This window comes from Schistocerca cancellata, chromosome 2, assembly GCF_023864275.1.
Source record: "Schistocerca cancellata isolate TAMUIC-IGC-003103 chromosome 2, iqSchCanc2.1, whole genome shotgun sequence".
NCBI classification, from domain to species: domain Eukaryota; kingdom Metazoa; phylum Arthropoda; class Insecta; order Orthoptera; family Acrididae; genus Schistocerca; species Schistocerca cancellata.
In genome coordinates, this window is record NC_064627.1 from 1,091,772,677 (window position 1) to 1,091,800,273 (window position 27,597).

General features: G+C 41.7%; 1 protein-coding gene across 1 annotated transcript in view; it reads right to left on the minus strand.

Annotated features, from left to right (window-relative positions):
* LOC126163107 (ryanodine receptor) overlaps window positions 1-27,597 on the minus strand; it is a 737,240-nt gene that overhangs the window by 245,628 nt on the left and 464,015 nt on the right. Inside the window, exons 42-46 of the mRNA XM_049920028.1 lie at window positions 16,737-16,835; window positions 16,151-16,303; window positions 13,134-13,257; window positions 2,912-3,002; window positions 2,636-2,818 (exon numbers count right to left, since the gene is read on the minus strand). Of these exons, the coding sequence (XP_049775985.1) occupies window positions 2,636-2,818; window positions 2,912-3,002; window positions 13,134-13,257; window positions 16,151-16,303; window positions 16,737-16,835 (650 nt within the window). The remainder of the gene's footprint in view (window positions 1-2,635; window positions 2,819-2,911; window positions 3,003-13,133; window positions 13,258-16,150; window positions 16,304-16,736; window positions 16,836-27,597) is intronic.

Genomic DNA, 27,597 nt, shown 5'->3' on the forward strand with positions numbered 1-27,597 from the left:
GTAGTTACCCTTTAAACAATACTTCATTTCATGCAATTTTGTCATATGATGACATGGCTGGAGACCGTGGCTGTTATTTGAAGACAAATGTTGATGGTGTTGGATGAAAACTATAAAAACAAATACTCCAAACCGACATTTCAACACAACTAATCAATTAAAAATAAAAAAGTACTACATGTTCTAATGAAGCATGAAAGCCATCTGATGATCAATTGTAATGATTCGAAACCGGTAATGGTACCTTTTGAATAAAGGAACTTAAAATAAATTTATGGCTGGTTGCTGTCTCAACACCATCAACACATACTTTATTTGTCATGATGACTAACATTACATTTTTTGCAGTCACATATGACATTGCATGGAATGTAGCACTTTTTTTTTAGGTTGTCTCCACCCACATACCACAAAAACTAAATCATACACACACTATTATGAAAAGAATAGATTGCTACTCACCGTACAGAGGAGACACTCAATCACAGACAGGCACAACAAAAAGACTGCTATACATTTAAGCTTTCAGCCAAAAGGCCTTCTTCTACAGTAGAAAACACTAACACATTCACGCAAGCACAGCTCACACACACATGACCGCTTTCTCTGGCTACTGAGGCTGGACTGCGTACAGCAGCTGCATCTGATGCAAGAAATAATCTGCGTGTTGTAGAGCTAAGGATGCCGCTGGAAGGATGGCATAGTAAGGGTGGGGATAGGTGTAGTGCTGCTTGCAATAGTGGGCTGGTTCCAAGTGGTGCAGGCTGTGAAGCAGTTGTCGAACTGAAGCTTGTTGTGTTGGGCAGCATATTCAGTTACTCAGCTGCCTGTTGACCACAGTTAGTTGGTAGACATTCATGCGGTCAGAGAGCTTATTGTCTATGTAGAAAGCAGCACAGTGGATGCAGCTTAGTCATGTGATCTACAAATGAAGCTGCAATCACTGTGCTGCTTTCTACATGGGGATGACAACCAACAAGCTGTCTATCCACATGAATGGCCACTGATGAACTGGGGCCAAGAGACACCTGCACCCAGTTGCTAAACATGTTGCCCAACAGAACAAGCTTCACTTCAATGACTGCTTCACAGTCTGTACCGTCTGGATCCTTTCTACCAACACCAGCTTTTCTTAGTTGCACAAGTGAGACCCCTCATTGCAATACATCTACGTTCCCATAACCCTCCTGACCTCAACCTTTGCTACTGCCTATCCTTCACCCACCTATTCATTTTCCTGCTCTCACTCTACCACTACACAGCCTTCTATTCCACCAATTCACTCACTGGTCTTTTTACCCTCGTTTACTCCTCTCCTTCCCCACTTCCCTTCCCCCCCTTCCCCTCAAACCTTCTGACTGAACCTAACAACTCTACCCTGACCCACTGAGTCCTTCCATTCTCCTACAAGCAGGACTACACCTTTCCCAGCCCCTACTCTCCTACCTTTCCCCCTCACCACTCTAGCTTTCTGCTTATCCCCATCACCCTCTGACTGCTTTTCCTACCAGGTGCAGTCATGCACAGTCCACCCCTGTGATCAGTGACAGAGGTCATATGCATATGAGATGTGCTTGTGTGAATGTGTGTGTGTGTGTGTTTTCTATGTTAGAATAAGGCCTTTTGGTCAAAAGCTTAAAAGTACAGCAATTGTTTTGTTGTAGCAGTCTGCAACCAAACATTTCCTCTATATGGCGAGTAGCAACCTATCCTTTTCATAATATTGCCATTATTCCATCCTAAAGTCTTGATTGTTTAAATCAAAAACATCTTCAGAAAAATTACACAAAAGACAACTGATGGCTCTTAGGAGAGACAAGTGGCGCATATGTATCAGTGGTCAGTGGATAAGCTGTAATAGTTGACTTGCATGAACTGCTGAAGTAAATAAATTCCGTGTGATATCAATTTTTTTTCAACAGTATTTGATATACATTAATTCACTTGTTAAGTTTCTTCAGACAGACATGCAAATGCTTCAGCACATAACTACAAAAGTATGCAATGGAGTAATACGTGATATACCTCCCGAACTCTTGTAGACAATTATTTAGGTCACAAAGCATATTAATAATGTCTCTGCCAGTACATATACAAACTTATAAAATATACATAAAAGTTAAGATTTGAAATCAAATTAAATTTAAAAATATGTGGTGACAGGCATAAAAATCCCCTCTATTATTCAAATTTGACTTTAGAAATGGAGAAAACAGTGTACATCTGTAAAAATATCTGCTCAGTTTCCTAGCAGTCATATGTAGCTAGTAAAAATTAAGTGTAATCACGTTTGACTGGTAACTACCACTAGCCTAAAATCAAACCTATAATATAATGAAATAGCTCTAGGAGACACTTAAGAATGGTAGTGCTCTGCAAAAAATACAGTAAAATTTTCTAAGAAAAAGTTAAATGACTGTTCTAGAAAGAGCCTGTTATTTATAGGTACATCAATTATATACAGTCACGGTTCTGACAAAGTTGTACTTGTGGCTTGTAAAAATAAAATTCAAAATACAATACACTGTACCAAACAACAGCAACAATTTCAGAGTGATCCTGATTGAATTGACAAAATCAAGCTGCACACATATTCAAAAAGTATGGATAAATTGATAATTCTGTAATAACGTACCATAAGCGCTCTCTCATTAATTCCTCCTCTTCTTGTGACATCTGTACAGGCAACAATGCTCTAATCTGACTCAGTCCCACCCACATGGCAGCTACATCATTCTTTGTTTTGCTGTTGATTACATATGTTTTTTGTAGAGCCCGAATAAGTTCTCCAATACTGTCATATTGTCTTACCAATAAGCTGTAACAGTTCACAATGTTGTGAGAACATCATAGCAGTATCATTCTGTGATATTTACATTATTACTATTCCAAAAAAATAATGGAAACCTACCCAAACATTTCTCGGACCAGTTTTGGTGTTTCAATCTGAGACTCCTCTGCCCATCTGACAATTGTTTTGATAAGTACCTTGCGGAATATCTCTGGAAAAATAATAACAAAAAATATACACAAGTAACTACAATACAATGATTTCAAATTCAGCACATGAAACAGTAAAATAAAATAAAAAGTAAAGATAATGTGGTGCTAGGAGGCGTCTTTTTTTCTGGCAGTATGTAACTATGCCAGAAAGTTACATAAGTAGAACTGATAAGCAAACATGCTTAGTTTATTAATGGTTGCTTGTCAAATAAGTTCACTAGCCAAAATGTTAGTCACTCCCTTAAAGAGCACACTGGTCAATATTGAGTGCTTTAGATGGCATGGAACTGACAGCAGACAGCCATCCATATGTACCTTCAGTGGCAGAAAAATTAATGGCAGTGAAATGCTGTGTTGTGTCAGCCAACAGTATGGCATCAGTACAGTAGCTATGACAGAATACCAGAAAGGAGCTATTGCACCCAGATGTGCCCATGCCCATACCGTGAATGTGAATGAAGTTGTCCAATTTGCTGGTGTATCAGTGAGGACTGTTCAACATGTCTATGAGGAATGGTGTCCACTCACAGCCTTGTAACACAGCATAAGAACTGTGCTCCTAAAAAGAACCTAACTGACAGGACCAAAAATGAGTGCCACACACTGTCAGTGACAATCGATGCCAAACTCGGCAGCAGTTGCTACTCTCAGTTAATGCAAGTACATCTCAACCAGTTTCTGAGTGAAAATGGTAAAAGGACTGCTTGCAGTGCACATTTGTAGTTGAGTACCTTGCCTGACGAATCACAATTTTGCATCTTTTCAAATAGTGCAAGGTACTGAATACACCTGCAGTCGAATGAGGCATTTAACCAGCATCGTGGGTGGGGGATCTAGTTCAGGATGGAAGAGGATCTGTAATGTCTTGGAAGTGCTTGTCTTATCATGACTTGAGCCTACTCCTTCAGGTAATTGTGAACATGAAAGAAGATTTCTATTTCAATATTATCACTGAGAGAGTTTGCCCTTTCTTCTACATCTTCCTGATAAGTAAACTGCCATCTTCTTAGATGTACAATGGGCTGCAAACATAAACTAATAGTTTGACAAACACTCAGGCACCCTATTGCACTAGTCGTGTGGGTCTGCATTGCTTGACAAAAGAAGTGAAGTATACAGAAGATATGGTTGGACATCAATGTAACTTTGTACATGTACACACCATCAGCAGAATTAGAGCTACAATTCTCTGTGACAGGTAGAACAGCCACCGGAATTCGCTAATGCTGTGTCCAGGTATGGTAGGGTGCACAAGGGGCATAAAAAGTGTCAGATGTTGAGTGATCACTACAGAAGACACAGAGATGTTGAGTACTTGTGTGAGACAGTGTCATCAGCACCTGAGAGAGTTGGAAAGGAGCCACATTGTGGTCTCCATTTGGCCAGCTGATTTAATCATGCAATATCCAGATTTGTGGGGGCTTTCAAATGTGACAGTGGGAGGATGTTGGACCGCAAAATAATATGGGGGCAGGCATACTTGTGGTTGTGGTTCCAATTGACCATGTCTGACCGCCACAAGGGAGGATTGCCTTGCTGTGCAGCAACCACAGCTTAAGCCCTTCACATCTGTGCCTGCCATCTGAGAACAAGTAATGGACTCCCAGCTACATTCTTTGTCATACCGTAGCATCAGTTGGAGAACAAAATTAACCAGACTCGGGAAATACTGTTCCATGCATAAGCTGCCACAACACAAACAGCTGCATTTAGAGTGGTGCTGTGATCAGGGAGCATGGACTGCTGACGAACGTCATCACATTGCATTCAGCGACGAATCGGGGTTCCTGCACCTCCCTGGACAACTGTTGTCAGTGAGTATGATGGTGACCTGGAGAGAGACTGCATTCTTCCAATATTTTTGAGAGGCAGGTTAATGTTACTTCCAGCCTCACAGTGTAGGAAGCCACTTAGTATGACTTCAGGTCACGGCTTGTAGTGTTTGAGGGAACTCTGACAGCACAATGATATATCATGGACAGCCTGTGTCCTCATGTGTTATCTTTCATGTGGCACTATCTTGGTGCTATTTTTTGACAAAACATTGCTTGTCCAAATAAGGAATGTATCTTTATGAACTGTCTACATGATGTTGGAACTCCTATGGCCAGCAAGATCCCTACACCTGTCCCAAACAGAGTACGTGTGAGACCAGCTCAGACTGCAGACTCTGTCCCACTGCCAGTAACTAACAATGGCTTTATGATATACCTCCCAACTGAATCAATGCAAGCATCCAGGCCAGATGGGGTGCAATATCATACTGATGAATGGTCTCACACAGCCAAGCTATTTGTAAATTTGACACTATTTTGTAATTGCTGAAAGGACATCACACACTCTCTCAGCCTGTGAAGTTTCATTACCCACCTCCCCTTCTGGCTGTTTCACTTATTTTTGTCAGGCAGTGTATTCAGAACAGCAAGTGATACATGGCAACCGAGATTCCTGCAGTTTAATAACTCTATGGCAGCTAACCAGGAGTGAGCAGCTTCAGCTGTATATGTTATACTTGTGACTCTCTTTCTTGCCGAACTGACACTGTTGCCAGGGGCAAAGGTGGTGATAATGTGACTAATTTTTTGTCTGGTGTGCTTAAACCTTTCAAAGTGGATTCAAGAGTTAGCTGGAATATACTGTATACATATGTATACAAGACTACTATCACTGGTATGTAAATACTTAATATATAATGACTTGTAACTGGTCAAAAATGAGGACTGCATCTAGACACCTGCCTGTACAAAGCAATGCTATTCCAATTAAACCAACTGGGTGAGATACACACTGACTTTGCAGCTTCTCTTTGTCACAGGCTCCCCTTCTTTACTTCCAGATTCCACAGTTCTGTTCCACAATACTAGCGGGTTTAGGCCCCAGGAGAACAGATAGAATGCAGTTTTTGATCTTTCAAGGATACAACACCATTTATTTATCACTAGAAGAAAGTAGAAGGTAGTGTTTTGACGCAGAACTAAACAGTACATAACTGATAGCGACAAGAGACCTGAGAAGTGGCTAGTTTTGTAAAGTACATAGAATTGTAAGATGCTGCATACAAATAAATATGAACAGATTGGTTCATCAATTGTCATGAAGAAAGTTGTTTTTATGCCTCACAATTAGTTGGTCAAGGTTGCAGTCATCAGTTTGTATAAATAAAGCAAAATGTTGAGAATGCTTTTTCTTCGACATATGTGTCATAATCAACATCCAAACTAACACCCTACCAACATGAATGACTTTAATTACCCTGGGTCCTAGTGACATCACCAAAAGAATAATATTGGAAAGCAGCAACATGTTCAGATGAGATGGGTACTAAATCAACGAAAAAGAGCAAGTGGCTATAGTGCTTCCGGTATACTGTGATGAAAAACTTCCAGCAATGATGGGATTATGTTATGTGGTGTAAAATAACTACAGGCAATCACTATTTCAGTTCAAATCATAACATAGATTTAAATCAACTTTAAAAGAATTTAAACAATGTAAACTACGGGTAGGAATATCAACAATGTAGGAAAAGGCAGATTACTACTTACTGTAAAGAAAACATGTCAAGTTGCAGACAGGCACAATTAAAAGACACTTATTAGTGTAACATTCTGTCCGTTTGTTTAGCTGAGTGGTTACGTGCTTGCCTCCCAGGCAGTGGGCCCAGGTTTGATTCCCGCCTGGGTTGGAGATTTTCTCCGTTCGTGGACTGGGTGTTGTGTTGTCCTCACCACCATTTAATCCTCATCACCGGCACGCAAGTCACCCAATGTAGCGTCGACTGAAATAAGACTTGTGCTCAGTGGCTGAACTTCCCCAAATGGGGCCTCCCGGCCAACAATGTCACACGCTCATTTCCAGTGTGACACTTCTAATTGTGCCTGTCTGCAAGATGATGTATCTTCTTTATGATAAGTAGCAATTAAAGTCATTCATGTTGTAGGATGTTAGTTTAGATGTCAATCATGACAAATGTGTTAAAGAAACAAGCATTCTCAACATTTCATTTTATTTACATGAAACTGATGACTGCAATCTGTCTTTTCCTACATTGTTGAAAAGGATTTAATGTTAAGAAGGCAGAGCCAGGCCAGTCCATGTACAACTTTCTTAAGGACAGAAGAGTAAGATAGTGCAAAATTCTAGAAGATTCTCTAATGGGGAAAATCAGTGATACAGATAAAGAAATCCACATCACCCATCTGGAATTGCACAGGGGAAATTCAGAAGATGGCATTATGGATGAGCAGCACCTATAGAATGTATTAGAACTACAAGATAAGTGTAATGACTTATTGGAATATATATAATGTATCATTGCTATTCTCTGAATTGTTGCCTCCAATTGCCACAGTATTCTTAACAATAGCACAATCTCAAAATTGAGATGAAATTCTTATACTACTGGTGGAGTGTGAATGTACTGAGATGGCTCAATTCAAAGAGTACTGTCCATACAATGCAAGTGGATGGGTTGTGTTCTGGTCTGGTACACAGTTTTTCATCGCGAATGATCAAAAATTTGTCCTGAGTGAAAGAATTTCATCTGCAATTACAATCTCCAGGCAGAGGTAAAGACAAAGTGGCTGCTTTTTTCATTCTTCAGCAGAGGATAATCCCATCGAGCAGGCTACTCCAGCCCAAGTGCCTGCCTGCAATGGACTTATAGCTGACGCACAGGCAATCAGGCACAGAATACATGCAGTAGGCCTGCCTTGCGAGTAGTATATATTAGCTGGGCCTGCCCAAGGACAAGCTAAGGGTCAGCACCAATATCCTATGGGGCAGTGTTGGAATAGCCTGTACTAGAGGCTCTATTGCATACCTTGTTATAATTCACTGGAGTTACATAATTTAAGCTGAGGCTGTATTCTTGACACATGTCTCATTGCCAGATGATATAGAGGATGTCCTCACTTTAGTTTGCTTCTCCCCTATCCAAAATATAAAATATACTCTGCGGGTCTCCTTGGTTTCTATATCTGCTTGTTCATTTTCTCGTATTCTGTCATGCTCTGGTACCCAGTTGAGTAATACATGTTTCTTTTGCTGTTGTTAACAGGCGAAATATTTCCTGTATTTTGGGTGGCTTTCTCTGCCCTCTACATCTGTTGTAGTGTTTGTAGGGTGCTTTGGGAATTAGAGCAGATGAAATACTTTTTACTTTGATGATGCTTCATCTACTTCAGTGCTTTCAGAAATGTTTATGTATCCACCCTGCACACAGCAAATTTGCCAGAAAGGTGAATCCTACAAATACACAGTACATAAATAAATAAACCAAAATGAAACAAATAGGCACAGGAGTTCCCTTGCTTTGGACCATCAGTGTGTACTACTATATAATTGTTTGGATTACCTAAAGCTTTAAAAAATGAGGACTTACAAATTTACTTGTAGACTGAACTGCTCTTAAAAAATTACCAATTTTAAAATAATTCTAGGCCTCTCAAGAAACCAAAGAAGTACATTCTTCGTCTTGTTGTAAAACTATGACATGTGCCACATTTATGTATATGAAAGCCGTCCTTTGTCTGGATCCAAAAAGGCTTCAAATGATCAAACACACTTACTAAAAAGTTTTTAATTTGTGGATCAACAATGATATAGTATGCAGCTGTTTCTATATGGTATATATTTAACAGGCTCTGTTCACCAATCTCAGCACAGAGAGTGAGGATAGGGTTGGTCCTAAGACTATGGTGAAGTACCTGATTCTCTCCAGGTTCACCACATCCAACATCTTTTATATGATGCTCTTGCAGAGCCACAAATGATGGATTGCACAATCAAGTTGAGACAACAACTACACTCTGTTAAATCAGAACAGACAAACTTTGTCTCCTCCTCATCGATGACGATTACCGGTAATACATTTAGGAATATTCAGGAAATTTAAAATCACTTATGAGGTCCAGTAATTCTTAGTAATTTTGTATAGTTTATTATCATCCTTCATTCAGAAACGTTATAAACAAAAGAAGAATACTGGAACGGGACAAAAACAAGATTTCTTAACTTAGTACTAAAGACCTTTCTTCTCCACCAATTTCTCCAGTCTTCTAATTGTCAGTTGCAGCAGACATGTTGTTCTGAGGCTCCAGGAAGAACAGATGAATAGTTTATCATCATCCTTGTCTACTAATAAAGAATACCGGATCTCTTACTGAGATGTTATACTGTTAACAGTGATAGCAAAGACAAACACAATGAAAACACTACATTGCTGGATATATTGTTCAAAGCTGTCAGAATTTTTCCTCACTCTTTCTCTCTATATTTCTGCTAACATGGGGAGAATGAAGCAGACGGGGCTGGGTAACTTGGAGGAGTTACTGGCTCCCTCGGGCAGACACTCATATCCATATATTGAGTTGTATAGTTGTCATATGATCTGTCAGACAAGACCGCCACCACATAGATGGATTGCTCCAAGCCTCAAATGCATATTTTGCTAAAACTGAATGACTTTCCTTGAAGCTGAAGAATATTTCATGAAAATCATCAAAGGGCAACAGTTATCACATGAAACACAATTTTTTGTCATGTTAACAGAATCTTCCATCAGTCCTTGGTAGAACAACATTATAATAAATGAAAAGCACCAGTTTTCTTTTGTTCTACAATATTACTTTTATTATGTTAACCGGTTTTCGGCTTACAAGGCCATCTTCAGACATTTACTGAGTTTTGTCACCAAAGAATTTACAATGTTTGCAAACAATTTTGGAAGAAAAGTAACACATCAAGACTGAAGCATAAACATACAGTAAGTAACATCTTAGACAGTGTGGTAGTAATGCAAAGAAAAAAGTTTAAAAAATTGAACAGTAAATAAATAACAATGGAGTAGACAGGAAAAACTTTAAAACAAAATAGGAAATTAGTACTTGACAAGGCTACATCAGGAGGTATAAAACATGGAGAGTGATACAAAAACCAATTAAAAGAAAAAACAATTATCAATGTAACTACATAATACATAAGGAACTTAAGCAATATCAATAACATAAACAGAAATAAATAAATGCAGGAAATTGGAGGTGTTTGAGGCAACATACAGAAAATGCATTTACTGTATGCATGAACTGTATGTTCCCTCAAGCGCCTCCATTTTCCTGCATTTATTTATTTCTGTTTATGTTATTGATATTGCATAAGTTCCTTATGTATTCTGTAGTTACACTGATAATTGTTCCTTCTTTTAATTGGTTTGTGTATCACTCTTCATGTTTTATACCTCCTGATGTAGCCTTGTCAAGTACTAATTTTATTTTGTTTTATTAGTTTTGTTTATTAATAGAAACGATTATGTAGGCATGCTGTTCCTATCCTGTGTTAAAAGTTTTTCCTGTCTACTCCATTGTTATTTATTTAGTGTTCAATTTTTTTACTTTTTTCATTGCATTACCACCACACTGTCTAAGATGTTACTTACTGTATGTTTCTGCTTTAATCTAGATGTGTTACTTCTCTTCCAATGTTGTTTGCAAACATTGTAAATTCTCTGGTGACAATACTCAGTAAATGTCTGAAGATGGCTTTGTACGCCAAAAACCATTTAACACAATAAAAGTAATATTGTAGATCATAAGCAAACTGGTGCTTTTCATTTATTTCAATTTTTTGTCTTTTCAAATATTATGTCTTCTTTCATAAGGCCTATGCCTGATTATAAGCGAATATATCAATGAAAATAACAATTTTGAAAATATAACATAACTGTATATGTAAAAAGTCTACTCACAAAGTAGTGTCAGGAGAAAACATATGTAAAAGTTATGGAAAAGTGCAAGCTTTCGGAGCCAGTGGCTCCTTCTTTTGGGGGAAGGGTTGAAGGGGAAGAAAGAGGAAAGAAGAAAAAGGACTAACAAGGTTTAGGAAAAGGGGAGAGTTATGCAAAAGACTGCCCAGAACCCCAGGTCAGGTGAGACTTACACGACAGGTGAGAAGAAAAGACTGATTGTTTGGGACTGCACCACATGAGGTTAGAAGACCTTAGAGCTTAAAAGTGGAAGACAGAGCCTGTCTCTAAGCTGGTCATAGGTTGTGTTCCAAAAATGAACAGTTAGACACAGAAGTGATGACACTTTCTGCAGGACCTGACCATCATTTTGCAGGACAATGCTCAAGGACGTACAGTGCAAGATGTTACTGATTTGTTTGACTGATGGAGCTGCTAAGTGCTATACCACCTACTGCACTCCCCTGACTTAAGCCCTCATGAGTTCAACTCAATTTCTAAACTGAAGGAAACACTTCACGGCATTTGCTTCAGAGCTGCTACAAATTTGTTGGGCAACAGATTGCGCTGCTCGAACTGTCAACACAACTGGCACTGCTAAGAGTATCCTACAACTTCCACATCGCTGGCAACGGGTTATACACAATGCTGGTGACTACTTTGAATGTCAGTAAAACATTGAAACACGTATCTATTTTATATGAGCTGTAAATAAATAGTTATCACTATTTAAGTTCCAACCCTCGTAGATAAAACACTAAGAACTAAGATAAAACACTAAAAACCCTAAGACGACACAGGTTTAGTCAATAGATGGTGTAGTCATTGGCAGCTGACCATAAATAACGTAAAACACAATACATGTAATTAGGCAAAAAGCCCTATGCATAGTGGGTGCTGACTTGTAATGGTCAACTCAAAGATGGTCCTCCACTATTAGAAATCCACTGCCATTTGTGAAAATTGCAACACTGAGAAAGAATTACCCAAACAGCGCCACACTTGGTGGAAGTGGTGACAGGAGGTGCAAGCAATACATGATACGTTTTGCAGTGAGATGCAGTACATGTGGGCCGAGCAGATCCCTCTCGTGTTGGTCCGACAGGGTCGGTGTTGCGCCTAGTGTAGTCCGTGCAGAGCTGTCACAAAAGGTGGAAACAATACAATGAGTGCCAGTATGCTTCGTCAACATCAAAGGGAGCTATATCGGCATGTGAACAAGTTCAAACGGGGCAGAAAGTTCAAACAGGGCAGAATGATCAGTCTCCGGGAAATGGGGTTGTCATACTGTGACATTTCGGCTCGCACAGTGCATGCTTCCACGACAGTAAAGCGTGTGTGGAAGCAGTGGATAGAGGAACTCTACCATGGAACATGACCACAGCACAGGATGACTGTAATGTTGTCTGAATGGCCATCATGGACTATACAGTGTCATCCACAGTGTTGGCTCATCGCTGGAGCACTGCAAAAGGGGTGAACTTGCCTGCATCGACAGTTCGTCACCGTCTGCTGCAGGGTAGACTGGTTGCACGCATGCCATTACGTTGGCTTCCACTGTCCAGAAACCACAAGCTCCTCTGACTGTAATGGGCATGTGAACACCGACACTGGGGTGCTGAGTGGCAATATGTAATCTTTTCAGGTGAGTCTCCCTTCAACGTGTCTTACAGTGATGGCCGCATAAATGTCAGGCAGTACCATGGTGAGTGCAACCTGGAGGGCTGCATTGTGAAGCAGCACAGTGGACAAACACCAGGTGGTGATGGTTTGGGGTGCCATTGGTTACAACAACCGATCTTGCCTCGTACCTATTGTGGGCACTTTTGACAGCAACCAGTACCTAACGGAGGTTGTGGAGCTCAAGGTTCTCCCCCTGCTTCAGGCATCTCCACAGGCCACATTTTAACAGGACAATGCCCGGTCACATATTGCAAGGTAGAGCAACGGGTACCATTGCTTCCCTGGCCTGCACATTTGCCAGGCATGTCGCCCATCGAACATGTCTGGGATATGGTTGGTCAGCATGTGGTGCGTCACGGTCCTCCAGTAACTAGTTTCATGGATTTGTGGGCTCAGATACAAACTGTATGGAATGTTTTCAGAACATTATTGATTTAATGCCACAGCGTATAGCAGCTCTAATTGCAACGCATGGTGGCCACATGACATACTGAACAGTAGGGCTCAAAGAATATGTACAGATTTGAAAAAGTAATCATTATTTACTTGTCATGCACCTAACCTGTAGTATTAAATTAATTGAATTCATGCATTTCCTTCTTGGTGTTGCAATTCCCACAAACAGTAGTGTATGATGAAATATTGCACCCTGGAGTAAAAACTTAAGTTTTTGTGTAAATAATACAAAACTTTATTTTCAACTAACCTTCAGGTGTTTTCTTTTCAGGTTCTACTGCTTCCTTAGGTTCTTCCTCCATCTCTTTCACTGCATTGATGAAATTGTACAGGCGCTTAATAGGACCAGGTTTCACTGCTTCAACTGCATTTTCCTGATAAATAAATTTAATGAAATTTGTAATATGCTCTTGATGAACATTGCATAACTAACAACACAAAAAATCAAAAATAGGAACCATGATGCTGCCATTCTGTTGGATTTCTGCAATCCCTTAAATTTTAAGGGGCAAAATTGAAGTGTTATGTATCTGAAGCACTATTTCTGCTGGAATTAGTTATCATAAATTACACTTCATTGATTTGTATTGTGTATTCTCATTTGTTTCCTAGAAATTAAAAATAAACAATTAAATTAAACAATGAAAAGTCCAGGCTGGAATATCAACAGCATTATGAAAAGTATAGATCACTATTCACTGTAAAGGTGACACATTGAGTTGTAGGCAGGCTCGATGGAAAGACTGTTACAAATAAGCTTTCACCCTAAGCCTTCTTCAGACAAAGGAAACACGCACACACAGTCACACAAGCAAGCACACCTCAAACGCACCACGACATGTGTGTGTGAGGTATGATAGACTGTGTGTGTGTTTCTCTTTTCTGAAGAAGGCATTGTCTGGAAGCTTATTTGTAGCAGTCTTTTCATCATGACTGTCTGCAACTCAAGGTATCATCTTTATGGTAAGTAGCAATCTACCCTTTTCATAATACTGCTTTTTTATCATTATATTTAGTTTCTAAATTGAAAACTGCTTTCATAATTCCCTCACATGCTAAAATTCTGACCATTTCATGCAAAACAGCAGAACTGCAAAACAACCTTCTTTAGTAAAATACACATTCAACATTTATATCAGAAGTTTTTATTCATCTTTTCCACATACCTTGTGTGATAAGCTACGTGAATGTGCAACACTGTTTAAATATCATGTCTTGTGTTACAAAAGGCTAAAGATGTAACAGATCAATAGCTATTCCAAAAGCTTCTGGTTACAATTGTGTACATTAACTTTTACTGTGTCTTAGCTGCAACTGAAGTATTTTTTCTCAATGGAGACTTAAGATACACATTTGTGGATGTTCTGCCTTTTCATCATGCACAAGTGCTGCCAACTGTTGGACACTGCTATGAAAATATCAGCAAGTCAATGTAGCAGCATGTAGCAGCTCATGACCACCAGAATAGAGGTATGTGGTTGATTTGCAATATTCAACTGTATAACTGAATACCAATATTGATTTTTTGCATGTTAATAATTGAATGAACATTTTACTATTTATTAAATAGAGACTATTTCATAATTAGTTATTTTAGTCCATAAAATGAAGCCAAGTGTACAAAGTATGTTTTGAAAACAGGTACACATTTTTGTATAAATCTTGCATCTAAAATCATTAAAAAATCACCTAAGAGCAATAACATATAAACAAAAATTTTCCTCGCTCCAGAAAAAAATTCAGATCTGAAAGGGTTAATGTTGTCACTGAGAACACATGAATAACTGTACACTGCTGACCATTGGAACAGAAACACCAGAAAGATGGCATAAAATACACGTAAAATTGTCCTGAAGTGCACTTCATTCTTTGATACACAAATGATTAGCTCTTGAGCAGAAAGAGAAAGAAGTGTCACCATCTACATTCAGTATATAAGGAAAAGTTGTACAGCGACTTTCTCATTCAGAAATTTCATTTGGATGTTTGGTGTTTGTGAGAATTTCATTTTATGTCTTGTATAATAAAGAGAAACATCTGCCTGCACAAGTCACAATTTGACAGGGGCAGGATAGTGGCCTGATGAGGTCACGGTTAATCGTTTCTTGATATTGCTGCTCATGTGCCTGTCACGTGAATATGGATCAATGGGTTCAGGAGGACCGTACTCAACACTGTGCAGGATTTCAACATATACAAACAACCTGGACACAGCAGTACAGATACGCTTTTCGCTTGGCCGTGCAGGATCAAACAGCCATATCACACACCTTGCGTTAGAAAAATAGGTTTGTTGCGGCAAGATAAGCATCTACACAGACAGTGCAATGACACACAGAGCACAATGGACTATCAGCACCGTGACCACTGTTGAGGCTTCTCGACATGCAATAGAGAGGAGTTAGCAAAGAGCAGTGCACCTAATGTGAACAGCAGACACAGGAGTGGCACCAGATCATCTTTCCAGGCACATGCTAGCTCAGAATCCAGCATCACAACAGATGTATCCATGTTGGGAGGCTCTGACAAGGATAAATGTTGCCAGATTGCATTTGTCATTGTCATACAGGGCCCTGCACATCATGTGATGGTATATGGTGCAACTGGATGCAAAACATGGTCATCCATGATTCACAAACTGGCAACTTGGGTAGCAGACATCACATTTTTGACACTTTATGGTTAGTGGCTGTACCTTATCATCAAGACCTGTGTGATGTTATTTTTCAACAAAATAATGCTACACCACACGTTGCTCTTGCTGTCCTGACATACATCAATACAGAATGTGTTGGATTGTTGCACAGCCAATACATTCTTCAGATCTCTGATGCATTGAAAACAAGAAGTTACCGGTTACCGAGAAAGGGACACGTTGTCACTCGCCAGCCTCTCTGACGGAAGAATCCTGGTATGGAGCTGAAGCAGTTGATGTACCTGACTTAATGCCCAACTGGATCAAAGCCATTGTTGCCACAGGCTGCAGCTCTGTGTACTAAGTTTTGCACCCTGTAATACTCCAAAGTCACCAGCAAATTTGATTCTGTATTTTTTCTACTTCATTGAAAACATATTATTATTTGCTATCCTTCCTGGTGTTGCAATTTTAATGGCCAGAAATGTACTTGGAATTGTAGGGTAAATCTGTGGTGTCAGTTGGATTGCAATATGCGTTTTGAAAGAGCAAACTACGTCTAACAAACTTTTCTTAAGAATGGAGAAGTAATTTTATTTTAATTCCAGATAAAAGATTATTTTAAAAATTACCTCAGCTTCTTCTGCATCTCGCAGTGCATTAAGTGAAACATGTGACATTAATTTTTCATGGAATGTATTCAGTTGATCTCTTAGTTCTTCTCCACATGGGCAGTTTTCCTTGTCCTCCTCTTCAAGGTTTTTAAAACCAAGAATTGCATTCATCTACAATTATTATAAAGTATAATTAAAACAAATAAGTCATCAATATAATAAAATATTAAATCTCAAGATGTTCAGTTCTACTTTACTCAAATGTGATTTCACTACACACATAAAATGCAGCAAATCCTGAAAGCTCTGGTATGATTAGAAACAAAGAATTTCTATAAAGCTGATATTAAAATCCTTGTCATTAACTACTCTGAGATCTGAACACAGGAAAACAAACTTTGAAGGTGACAAGCTGGAAATTTAAGTTAAGATTTATGGTTCTGCCAGTCCCTCCTCCCTGAAAGACTTATGTCCCTTTCCACCTTAAGTACCCTCCATGGAATGCCTGATACTTACAACTATTTTTGAAATGGCTATGAAAAAATTTACTTATTACATGTACCATGTAACATACAAACCAGTGGCAAATTTTGGCAATACTAACCTGCTCTTTTGGAGGGCACCTAAATTCTCTTGTCTTTTTAGCCGCAACTGCTGATGGGAGGTCTGACTGTTTGATGTCAACATATCTCCTCAGCTGGTCCTGTAATAAATATTTTCATTAGTTTATAAATCAGTTTTAGGGTTTTAAGAGACTGGAAACACAGTACTGTATTGTATTGTTATTGGAGCTGATTGTCTACTAAAGCATCTTATTCATAAAACATCTGACAAGTGGAAAGTAGCATTTTGGCACAGAGATGGTTTGATTTGGACCATGTGCAAGTCCCCCCACCACCTCCTGGTGGAGTGATGGTGAATATCATAGCTGTTTTTCAATCCACAATCATTACCTATTACACTTACCGGTACTTTAAAGAATGTGAGAGTTTCTATAATGTAGACACACTGTAAAAGAGTAATACTAGCTATTTTAAACAGTGCTTCACATAAGTCTCTAGATTTACATCCAAACATGATTCTAATGGCCTTTTCTTGTAGTTTTCATATGCAAAAAAGGTCATAGAATCATGTCGGGATGCAAACCTATAGCTGAGTCAGCATAAGTTGATCCCTAACAGTAGCAGTGGGTTGGGCACAGTGGCTTTGTAGGCCTACCTCAACTAGTAATGTAATATGATTTTGCAAACTTCTCTATGATGCTGCCTCAGTGTCACAGATCTGTAGATGGCAACTGTTTTCACCTGCAGCCATTACCACTTCGCAGTTGAATGCTGGCAACAGTGCTGTGAGCTGTCAGTGATCACCTTAAGCTGTTTTGACTATAGAAACTCATGTACTGTGTTTAAAACCATTATAGTTTTCCAAAAGCTACAAAAGCCATAATATGGTACATTTTAGCTCACCAAAAGTTTGATATTATCACATGAATTTTATCACTTACCAAAAATTTGTATTGGACACGAACTACACTTTCAAATCATGATGAACAACTACCATAAAAAATAATTAATGACAGTATTATGAAAAGGATAGATTCCTACTCATCATATAGAGGGGACACTGAGATGCAAATGAGCACATCAAAAAGACTGATAAAAATGCGAGCTTCAGCCAAAAGCCCTTCTTCTAAAGTAGACAACACACACACACATTCACGCAAGCACAACTCAGAGACACATGACCACTATCTCTGTCTAGTGAGGCCAGACTGTGAACAACAGTGCATGATGGCAGAAACAATCTGGGTGGTGGGGGGAATGAGGAGGCTACGGCAATTTGGAGGAGGGATAGCAGGTTATGGGTGGGGGATGGTAGGAGCATGAAGGGACATTTTGGATACAGGATATGTCAGCTAGATGAAGCCGGGAGATTAGATGGCACGGGAGGTGCACCAAAAATGAGAGCAGTAAAGGAGGCGAAGAATAGATAGACAGAGACAAGTGGGTCAGTTGGTGGAACAGAAGGGTATGTAGTGCTGGAGTGGGAGCAGCAAAGGTTGAGGCCAGGGGGCCAATGGGAATGTAGGATACATTGCACGGAGAGTTCCCTCCTCTGCAGCTCAGAAAAGCTAGTGCTGTTAGGAAGGATCCAGATGATGCAGGCTTGAAGCAATCACTAATGTGAAGAATGCTGTATTGGGCAGCATGCTTGGCAACTGGGTGTTCCAGCTGTTGTGGTGGTATGCCACATAACGTGATAAAAATGATATTGAATAACTTCGCAAATATACCAAAACTGAAGTCGTAATGAAATAAATATTATCACAGAAAAATAATAGATTCTGTAATCAATTAATAGGATCTGTGAATGTAATTGCAATCTCTGTTCCTTTTGCAAAAGGATGGCTCTCTCTTCCGTTTCGTTTCTTTGTAGTGTAAGAAGCCATTTTGTGACGAGGTATGAAAACGTGAAAGTTTCACGTAATATTTAGCCTAAATATAATCAAATATTACTTAAAAGTGTTGCTAATGTTTTTCTGTAACAGCTCCTATATTCATGAAGTGAAGTATTTCGATATTTTATGCAAATTTTATAGGGGAACATAGGTGCAAACGTCAGTGCCATTATTTCAAATGATAACGGCCGAGAGTCATAATAAACATCTTAATATTTGCTAACAAATAAAAATAAATGTAAATGTAGGAGAATTCTCTTGATTAGTGGTTCTTCCTTTGAAACAGTAAAACTAATCAGTTTCTCCAATTTTGAATCATATTTGAGTAAAGTGATTTCAGTAAATTTTTTTGATCCTCACTTAACGGGAATTGCGAGAATCTCCTTAGCCTTATATTTTCATATAAGTAAAGAATAATTTACAAAAATCAATTGAATATAGACATATATCTGGAATTTTGTGTGTTGGTGGTGTCTTTTAATATAAAAACATCATGTCAGGCAAACTAACTGTGAGAAGTACCACAACTGAGTCACTGATGTAAATAATTTTCCAGTTGTGAAGCAGCCAGAATAACACTAACTCCAACTTTTCATAACATATAAATAGCAATACATAAAAAAACCACCACACTGTCTGTGGTGTCACCGCCAGACACCACACTTGCTAGGTGGTAGCCTTTAAATCGGCCGCGGCCCGCTAGTATACGTCGGACCCGCGTGTCGCCACTGTCAGTGATTGCAGACCGAGCACCGCCACACGGCAGGTCTAGAGAGACGTCCTAGTACTCGCCCCAGTTGTACAGCCGACTTTGATAGAGATGTCATTCCATGTAGGCTTTCACGGCCGGCGTCTTTATCAGTAAGCGGCGGCCCCAACTCCTAACAGCCAGTCGTCGACTCACCTCGGAAGATGTTCTCCGTAGTTGAGAACGAAACGTCAGGAAGAAGAAGTTCTACAGATCGACCACGGCAACTTAGCCCGGAAGATTTTACTGATATTGCTAGAGATGGTTCACTGACAAATTACGCTCTCATTTGCCGAGACGATAGTTAACATAGCCTTCAGCTACGTCATTTGCTACGACCTATCATTTGCTATTTATCTTGTGAATCCTGTACCGTCAGACCGATGTACACCAATTATGGATTAAAGTTAAGTATTCCAGCAGCAACATACCTTATTGGCTATATTAATTACATTGTCCTGTTCCAGACCTCACGCCAGCCTGCGTGAGCTTAGACGCGTGCCTTTTGGCTACCAATGATAGTGGCTTGGCTGTCTTGCCAAGTCACAACAAATTGGCGACGAGAATTTTGCATTTGTATTGATTTACATGTGTAATGGCTTCGCCACATTCTCCAGATGTACTGTCCCAATTTTATCGCTTGCAGAACCAGCAGATGCAGGCCTTATTGGATGCCCTTGGACAGCTCGTCCAGGGTCAACTTGCACTGCAAAACGATGCGGCAGCCGCCGCTTCACCGCTACCGCAGCCACAACAAGCAGTTGCACCACCTTTTCATCCTTTTGATGTGGCACTGGAAAGCTGGACGGAGTGGTCACGCCAATTTGGATTCCATCTCGCCGCCTACAGAATTCAAGGTAATGAACGGCAGCCTTTTTTGTTGGCATCCGTAGGCGTCCAGACGTACCGTGTGATAGTGAAATTATTTCCCCAACGCGACGTAACAACTCTGTCCTACTACGAAATTTTGTCTGCATTAGATGCATATTTCAAAGAATCAGTCAATGTACTTGCCAAACAGTATACGTTCTTTCGTACAAAACGTACGGCCGGTCAGACTAATAGGGAGTGGGTTGCAACCTTGCAAGGCCTTACTAGGGATTGTGCTTTTGAGTGTGAATGTGGACTCCCTTATTCAGATACTATGGTGCGTGATGTAATTGCACAGAACGTTTCTGATGTTCGTCTACGGGAACAGATTTTGAAACTAGTCAATCCCTCCCTTCAACAAGTGATGGACATACTGGATCGGCAGGACACACTTGACTTTGCTCAGGAATCATTTGAAACTTCGCCACCCGTGTGTCAGGTTAACCGGCCTGCCGGGCGAGCTGCACAGAACAGTAAACAGCTCTCGTACCCGTCCGCGCAGCTGCCGCCAAGCTCTCAACCGCATGTCCCGCACCGGCGTGCAAGTGCAGTGAAATCATGCCCGTGATGTGCTACTAGACATTCGCGTGAGAATTGCCGTCACGCCAGGCTATTTGGTTTTTCCACAATAAAAAAGGCCATGTTCAGAGTGTTTGCCAGAAAAAGCTCAGATCGGACACTCACAACCATTCCAGGCCCTTTGCTTCGCGCTGGAATCGGAATCAAACCAAGGATACTCCGGCTCGTGAAACTTAGCCTATGGACATTTATGTAGTACATTCCACTCCGCCCAGTGCCACTCTCTCTAAAAGTGACTGTGTTCGTCCCACAAATAGTGTGCGTCGACATCGCCGGAAATCCCGTCATGTCACAAGTGATTCTGTACCAGAGTCACTTCACGTTGCACGAGACAGTCGCTCTTGTCGTCAGCAGGACAATAAACTTTTTGTGGACTTGGACATTAATGGTACAGTGATACCGTTCCAGCTCGATACCGGAGCTGCAGTTTCACTACTCAATCACGACACGTACAAACAGCTGGGCACACCTCCGTCGCGAGCCGCAAATGTTAAGCTAACTAGTTATTCCAGACAGGCGATCCCTGTGTTAGGACAGTGCAGCCTTCTTGCAACATACCAAGGACAAACAAAACTTGTCTCATTTTACGTCCTTTGTTCTTCTTCTGCAGTGAACTTGTTGGGTTTCGATTTATTTCAGTTGTTTAACTTGTCTATAGTCAATCAGGTCCTATCAGTGAAACAGACTGTGCCTTCAGCCAGTGTTTCTCGTCTATGTGAAGAATTTGCAGACATTTTTGCACCGGGCCTCGGTTGCGCTAAGAACTATAAAGCACATTTGGAACTGAAAGTCAACGCGCAACCGAAATTTTTCAGAGCGTGCAATGTTCCCCACGTATTTCGTGATGAGGTCGCAAGAACATTACACGATTTGGAATCACAAGGTGTAATTGAATGTGTGCAGGCTTCCCTCTGGGCATCACCCTTAGTCATTTTGCAAAAACCTTCCGGAAAATTGAGACTTTGTGTGGACTTCAAGGCAACTGTCAATCCACAACTAGTGACTGCCACTTTTCCTTTACCCCGCCCGGAAGATCTTTTTGACAAACTGTGCCCGGGTAAATATTTTTCGAAGTTGGACCTAGCAGATGCGTACTTGCAAATACCGGTGGACGAAGAATCCCAGCGCGTCTTGGTGGTTAACACGCATCTTGGTTTGTACCGATTCAAACGACTGCCATTTGGGTGTGCATCCGCCCCTGCATTGTTTCAGCAATATCTACAAACTGTTTGTGCGTCGGTCCCTATTGCAGCAAACTATGTGGACGATATTGTGATCTCCAGAAAGACAGAAGAAGAACATTTAGCCAATCTCAGAACATTATTTCAGGTCTCGCGACAACATGGTCTTCGCTTGCGGAAGGACAAATGTGTGTTTTTTGCTCGTGACTTAACCTATCTGGGACACGTACTCAATGCCCAAGGCATACATCCCAGTCCAGAGCACCTCCGTGCCATACAAGACTTGCCTCCGCCGCAGAATTTGAAGCAGCTACAGAGTGTGCTGGGAAAAATACATTACTATCATCGCTATGTGCGCCACGCCTCTTCCATTTCAGCTCCGCTTCATCGCTTACGCCATAAAGGTGTTCCGTTCGTCTGGACGATGGAATGCGAACACGCCTTTCGCCAGTTGAAATCGGCGTTGCTTTCCAATACTTGCCTTACGCCATTCGATCCCTGGAAGCCCCTTTTGTTGATGGTGGATGCATCGGAATTCGGGATCGGTGCTGTGCTTGCGCACAAAGATGGTTTTCACGATCACCCTATTGCCTTTGCGTCCAAATTGCTCTTGTCTGCGCAAAGAAATTATTCACAGATCGAGAAAGAAGCATTGGCTCTTATATTTGGTGTTACAAAGTTTCATGATTTCTTGTATGGTCGTCACTTTACCGTCATCACAGACCACAAACCTTTGACATCGCTTTTTCATCCGACCAAGCCTGTACCTCCAAGTACAGCGCAGAAATTTATTCGCTGGTCGATTTTCCTCTCGCAGTACCGCTACGATATCTTGTATTGGTGCACTGCTAAGCACGGAAACGCCGATGCGTTGTCCCATTTGCCTGTTGCTGAGGATAGAGCATTCGATTCCCCCGAACTTGCTTGCCTGTTCATTGATTCGGAAACCGATGATGCGGTCGAATCGTTTCTGATTGATTTTCGTCGTGTAGCTACAGCCACAGCTGCCAACCCTGTCCTTGCTACCGTTCTGCGTTTTGTTGCTACGCAATGGCCCTTGTCAAAGTCATGGATCGAGGATCCGTTGGTTCGCCGATTTTTTGCTCACAAGGAGAGACTTTTTGTACGACGTGGTGTTTTGCTGTTGCGTTCTGATAATGATCAGTCCAGGGTCGTGGTCCCATGTTCGTTACAGTCCTCTGTCTTACAGCTTCTCCACCAAGGACATTGGGGTATAGTGCGAATGAAACAACTTGCTCGTCAGCACTGTACTTGGTTCGGAATCGATGCTGCGATTACACAAATGTGCTCTTCTTGCATGGTGTGTGCCGAACAACAATCAGCACCACCGCGAAAATTCTTTGCATGGCCACAAGCCACTTCCCCTTGGCAACGCTTACACATCGATTTTGCTGGTCCATTCTGGAATGCTCGATGGTTGGTTGTGGTCGATTCATTCAGTAATTTTCCTTTTGTTGTCCGGATGTCTTCCACGATGTCTTCTGCCACCATTCAAGCGTTGTCCGCTATCTTTTGCGTTGAAGGTCTACCACAGTACTATTGTTTCCGACAATGGCCCACAATTCATGTCCGCAGAATTTCAGTCATTCTGCAAGGCCAATGGTATTCAACATCTGACGTCCGCGCCGTTTTCGCCACAGTCAAATGGTGCCGCTGAACGTTTGGTCAGTACTTTCAAGTCACAGATGTTGAAGTTTAAAGAGTCGCATTCTCGGGAGGACGCGTTATTGCTCTTTTTGTCCTCGTATCGCTCTCAGCCTCGAGATGGTCGCTTACCGGCTGAGTTGCTTCACGGTCGCCCTCATCGAACCTTGATGTCTTTGCTACATCTGCCGCATCAGGTTCCTGTGCAGCAGCAGACACCTGCTTTTGCCCCAGGCGACGTTGTATACTATCGCAACTATCGAGGTTCACGGCGTTGGCTCGCAGGGCGCATTCTTCACTGCCTCGGCCGCGCTATGTATCTGGTTTTGGGGGCCTCTGGTGAGGTGCGTCGGCATCTCAATCAGCTGCGCCTCTGTCGTCGCATGGGATCTGCCGCTCCCCGTCTGCTTTCAGCGACGGTGCCGTCTGGTCAGCGCCATGGGGACCCATCTACTGGCTCGCCTCAGCCCCAGGTGTTACCGACACTGCCTTCCATTTTGCCCCATGGCAACGCGCCACCACCGCTGTCGCCGCGTGTTCTCCCGCCGGCCACGCCCGCGGTGGATGCGTCTCTGCAACCGCCAGGCGCCTCCCTGGGTCACGTGCCGCCGATCGCTTCCCGTGACCAGTTGTCCTCCGCCATGGAAATCTTGCCCGATCCGGACCATCTGTCGTCTTCGCCCGTCGGGTGCCCCGACTCGATGGAGGTCGACCCTTCGGCCCCTCCTGACTATCTACGGGCGCATACACCGCATGTTGGCGTGCACCCTGGACTAGGTTTTCAGGCGTTTCCTAGCTCCCCTTGGACCGAATGGCAGGGTGTGTGTGGCACAGCCTCGCCTGTTGTTAGGCTCCCCACCTCGTCGCATACGTAAACATGGGGTCCTCCCCACTGTGGGCGGAAGCCTTATAACACAACCGTCCGTCGATTTGTGGGGGAGGAATGTGGTGTCACCACCAGACACCACACTTGCTAGGTGGTAGCCTTTAAATCGTCCGCGGTCCGCTAGTATACGTCGGACCCGCGTGTCGCCACTGTCAGTGATTGCAGACCGAGCACCGCCACACGGCAGGTCTAGAGAGACGTCCTAGCACTCGTCCCAGTTGTACAGCCGACTTTGCTAGAGATGGTTCACTGACAAATTACGCTCTCATTTGCTGAGACGATAGTTAGCATAGCCTTCAGCTACGTCATTTGCTACGACCTAGCAAGGCGCCATTATCATTTGCTATTTATCTTGTGATGCCTGTACCGTCAGACCGATGTACACCAATTATGGATTAAAGTTAAGTATTCCAGCAGCAATGTACCTTATTGGCTATATTAATTACATTGTCCTGTTCCAGACCTCACGCCAGCCTGCGTGAGCTTAGATGCGTGCCTTTCGGCTACCAATCATAGTGGCTTGGCTGTCTTGTCAAGTCACAACACTGTCTCTTCACCACAGTTTGTCAACAGCCATTCATGTGGGCAGACAGCTTGTTGGTTGACATGCCCATGTACAAAGTAGTGGTTGTAACGTAGCTTGTAGATCACGTGACTACTGTCATGGGTTGTCCTGCCTTTCATGGGATAGGTGATGCTTGTGACTGGGCAGGAATAGGTGATGGTGGGAGGATGTATGGGACAGGTCTTGCACGTAGGCCTATTACAGGGTTATGAGCCATAAGACAAGGGGTTGGGAGCACGGGTGGAGTAGGGATGGATGAGGATATTGCATAAGTTCAGTGAATGGCAGGATATCACTAAATCACAGTGAGAGGGAAGGGAAGGATAGGGGTGGGTATACCTCATTCCAGGGCATGATGTGAGATACTCAAAACCCTGGTGAGGATTATGATTCAGTTGCTCTAGTCCTAGCTGATACTGAGTCATGAGGCAAATGCTCCTTTGTGGGTGGATGATGGGACTCTGGGATGTGGCGGCTGACTGGATAGATAAGGAATATGAGATATGCTTCTGTACAAGGTTGTTAGAGTGACACCCTTGGTATATTTTGAGTGGGACTGCTCATCATTATAGATGTGACAGCCACAGGTGGCTAGGCTGTGTGGAAGGGACTTCTTGGTATGGAATGGGTGGGAGCTGTCAACGTGGAGGTTGTGCTGGTGGTTGGTAAGTTTGATATGGATGAAGGTACTGATGTAGCCATCTTTGAGGTTGATCATTGAAGAAGGTGGCTTCTTGGGTTGAGGATGACCAGGTGTAGCAAAGGGGGGAGAAGGCATTGAGGTGCTGGTGGAATGTGGATAGGGTGTCCTCACCCCCAATCCAGATCAATAAATCATCAAAGAAACTGAACCAGGTGAGGGGTTTGGGATTCTGGATGGTTAGGAAGCATACCTGTACATGGTCCATGGATAGGTTGGCATAGGATAGTACCATGCAGGTGACCATTGCTCAACCAAGGGTTTGGTAGTAGATGATGCCTTCAAAGATGAAGTAATTGTGGGCAAGGATACAGACAGTCACAGTGACCAAAAAGGAGGCTGTAGGTTTGGAATCTGTCAGGCTTTGGGAAAGATAATGTTCATTAGCAGCAAGGCTATGGGTGTAAGTAATGTTAGTGTAAAGAGAGGTGGCATCAATACAGACGAGCAGGTTGCATATGGTTAAGGAACAGGAACTGTGTGGTAAAGGAACAGGAACTGAGGAGAGTCAGTGAAGGAGATGGTTAGTGTCCACTTGGAGAATATCTGCTCTTGTAGACCAACATGTTCAACATATTTCTTGGAACCTACCCTCCTATATAAAATACACTATCTGTTTCCTCCACTGACTCTCCATAGTTCCTGTTTCTCAACTGCACAGTGCCCTGACTCTCCATAGTTCCTGTTTCTCTACTGCACAGTGCCCTGTTCATCGTTATTGATGTCATCTCATTTTACATTAAAATCCTTAATGCCAATGGCCTTGCTGCTATTGAAAGCTACCTTTCTGAATGCCGGATAGATTCCAAACCCTCAACCTACTTTCTAGTCACCATGACCAATTATATCCTCACCCGCAGTTACTCCACCTTTGTAGGCATCACCTGCAGTCAAGTCCATGATACAGTAATGGGCACCTGCAGAGCACCATCCTATGCCAACCTATTTGTGGGCCATTTAGAGACATTCTTCCTAACTACACAGACTCCCAAACCACTCACCTGGTTCAGATTCACTGATGACATTTTTGTGATATGGATTGAGCGTGAGGACTCTCTATCCATATTCCTCCAGAACTTCAACACTTTCTCCCCCATTTGCTTCACCTTGATCATTATCAACTCAACAACTACCCAACACAACATTCTTCACTTCGATGACTGCTTTACAGGCTGCACCATCTGGATCCTTCCTACCAACACCAGCTTTTGTGAACTGAATCAGTGAGAACTCTTCATCCAATATATCCTATGTTCCTGTAACATCCTGGCCTCAAACTTCATACTCCATGTCCTTCACCCACCTACCCCTTTGCTGCTCCCACTCCAGCACTACACAGCCTTCTATTCCACCAACACTCCCAATCTCTCTCTTTTCTTCTCCTCCTTTACTGCTCTCCTTACAAGTAAATTAAGTTAGACCAATTTAATTTCAATGGTCATAAACAGTTTTTGTATGCTTCTGAGCAAAATACTAATGAGTAAAATAAAACAGAACTGCAACTCCACTTTCAACACACCTAACATCATATAAAGAGAATGCACTCAACGTTTAGTCACTAACAAAAATTTCTGCACTCTCATTATAAACCAGCATCTTTCTCGACTGTTTTTTAGAAAACGGTTTAATGATACTGGTGCCAATTACCAACATGTCCTTTTCAAACAATACAGAAACACTTTTGTATTACAGTCCACTTTAGAAAATCTATGTCTTCACAAACAGAAATTTCTGATGAGATAGTAATTTTCATATTATAAGAATATACTTCAAAATTCCTTGATCGATATGAAATAGCTAAGAAAATTTTCCT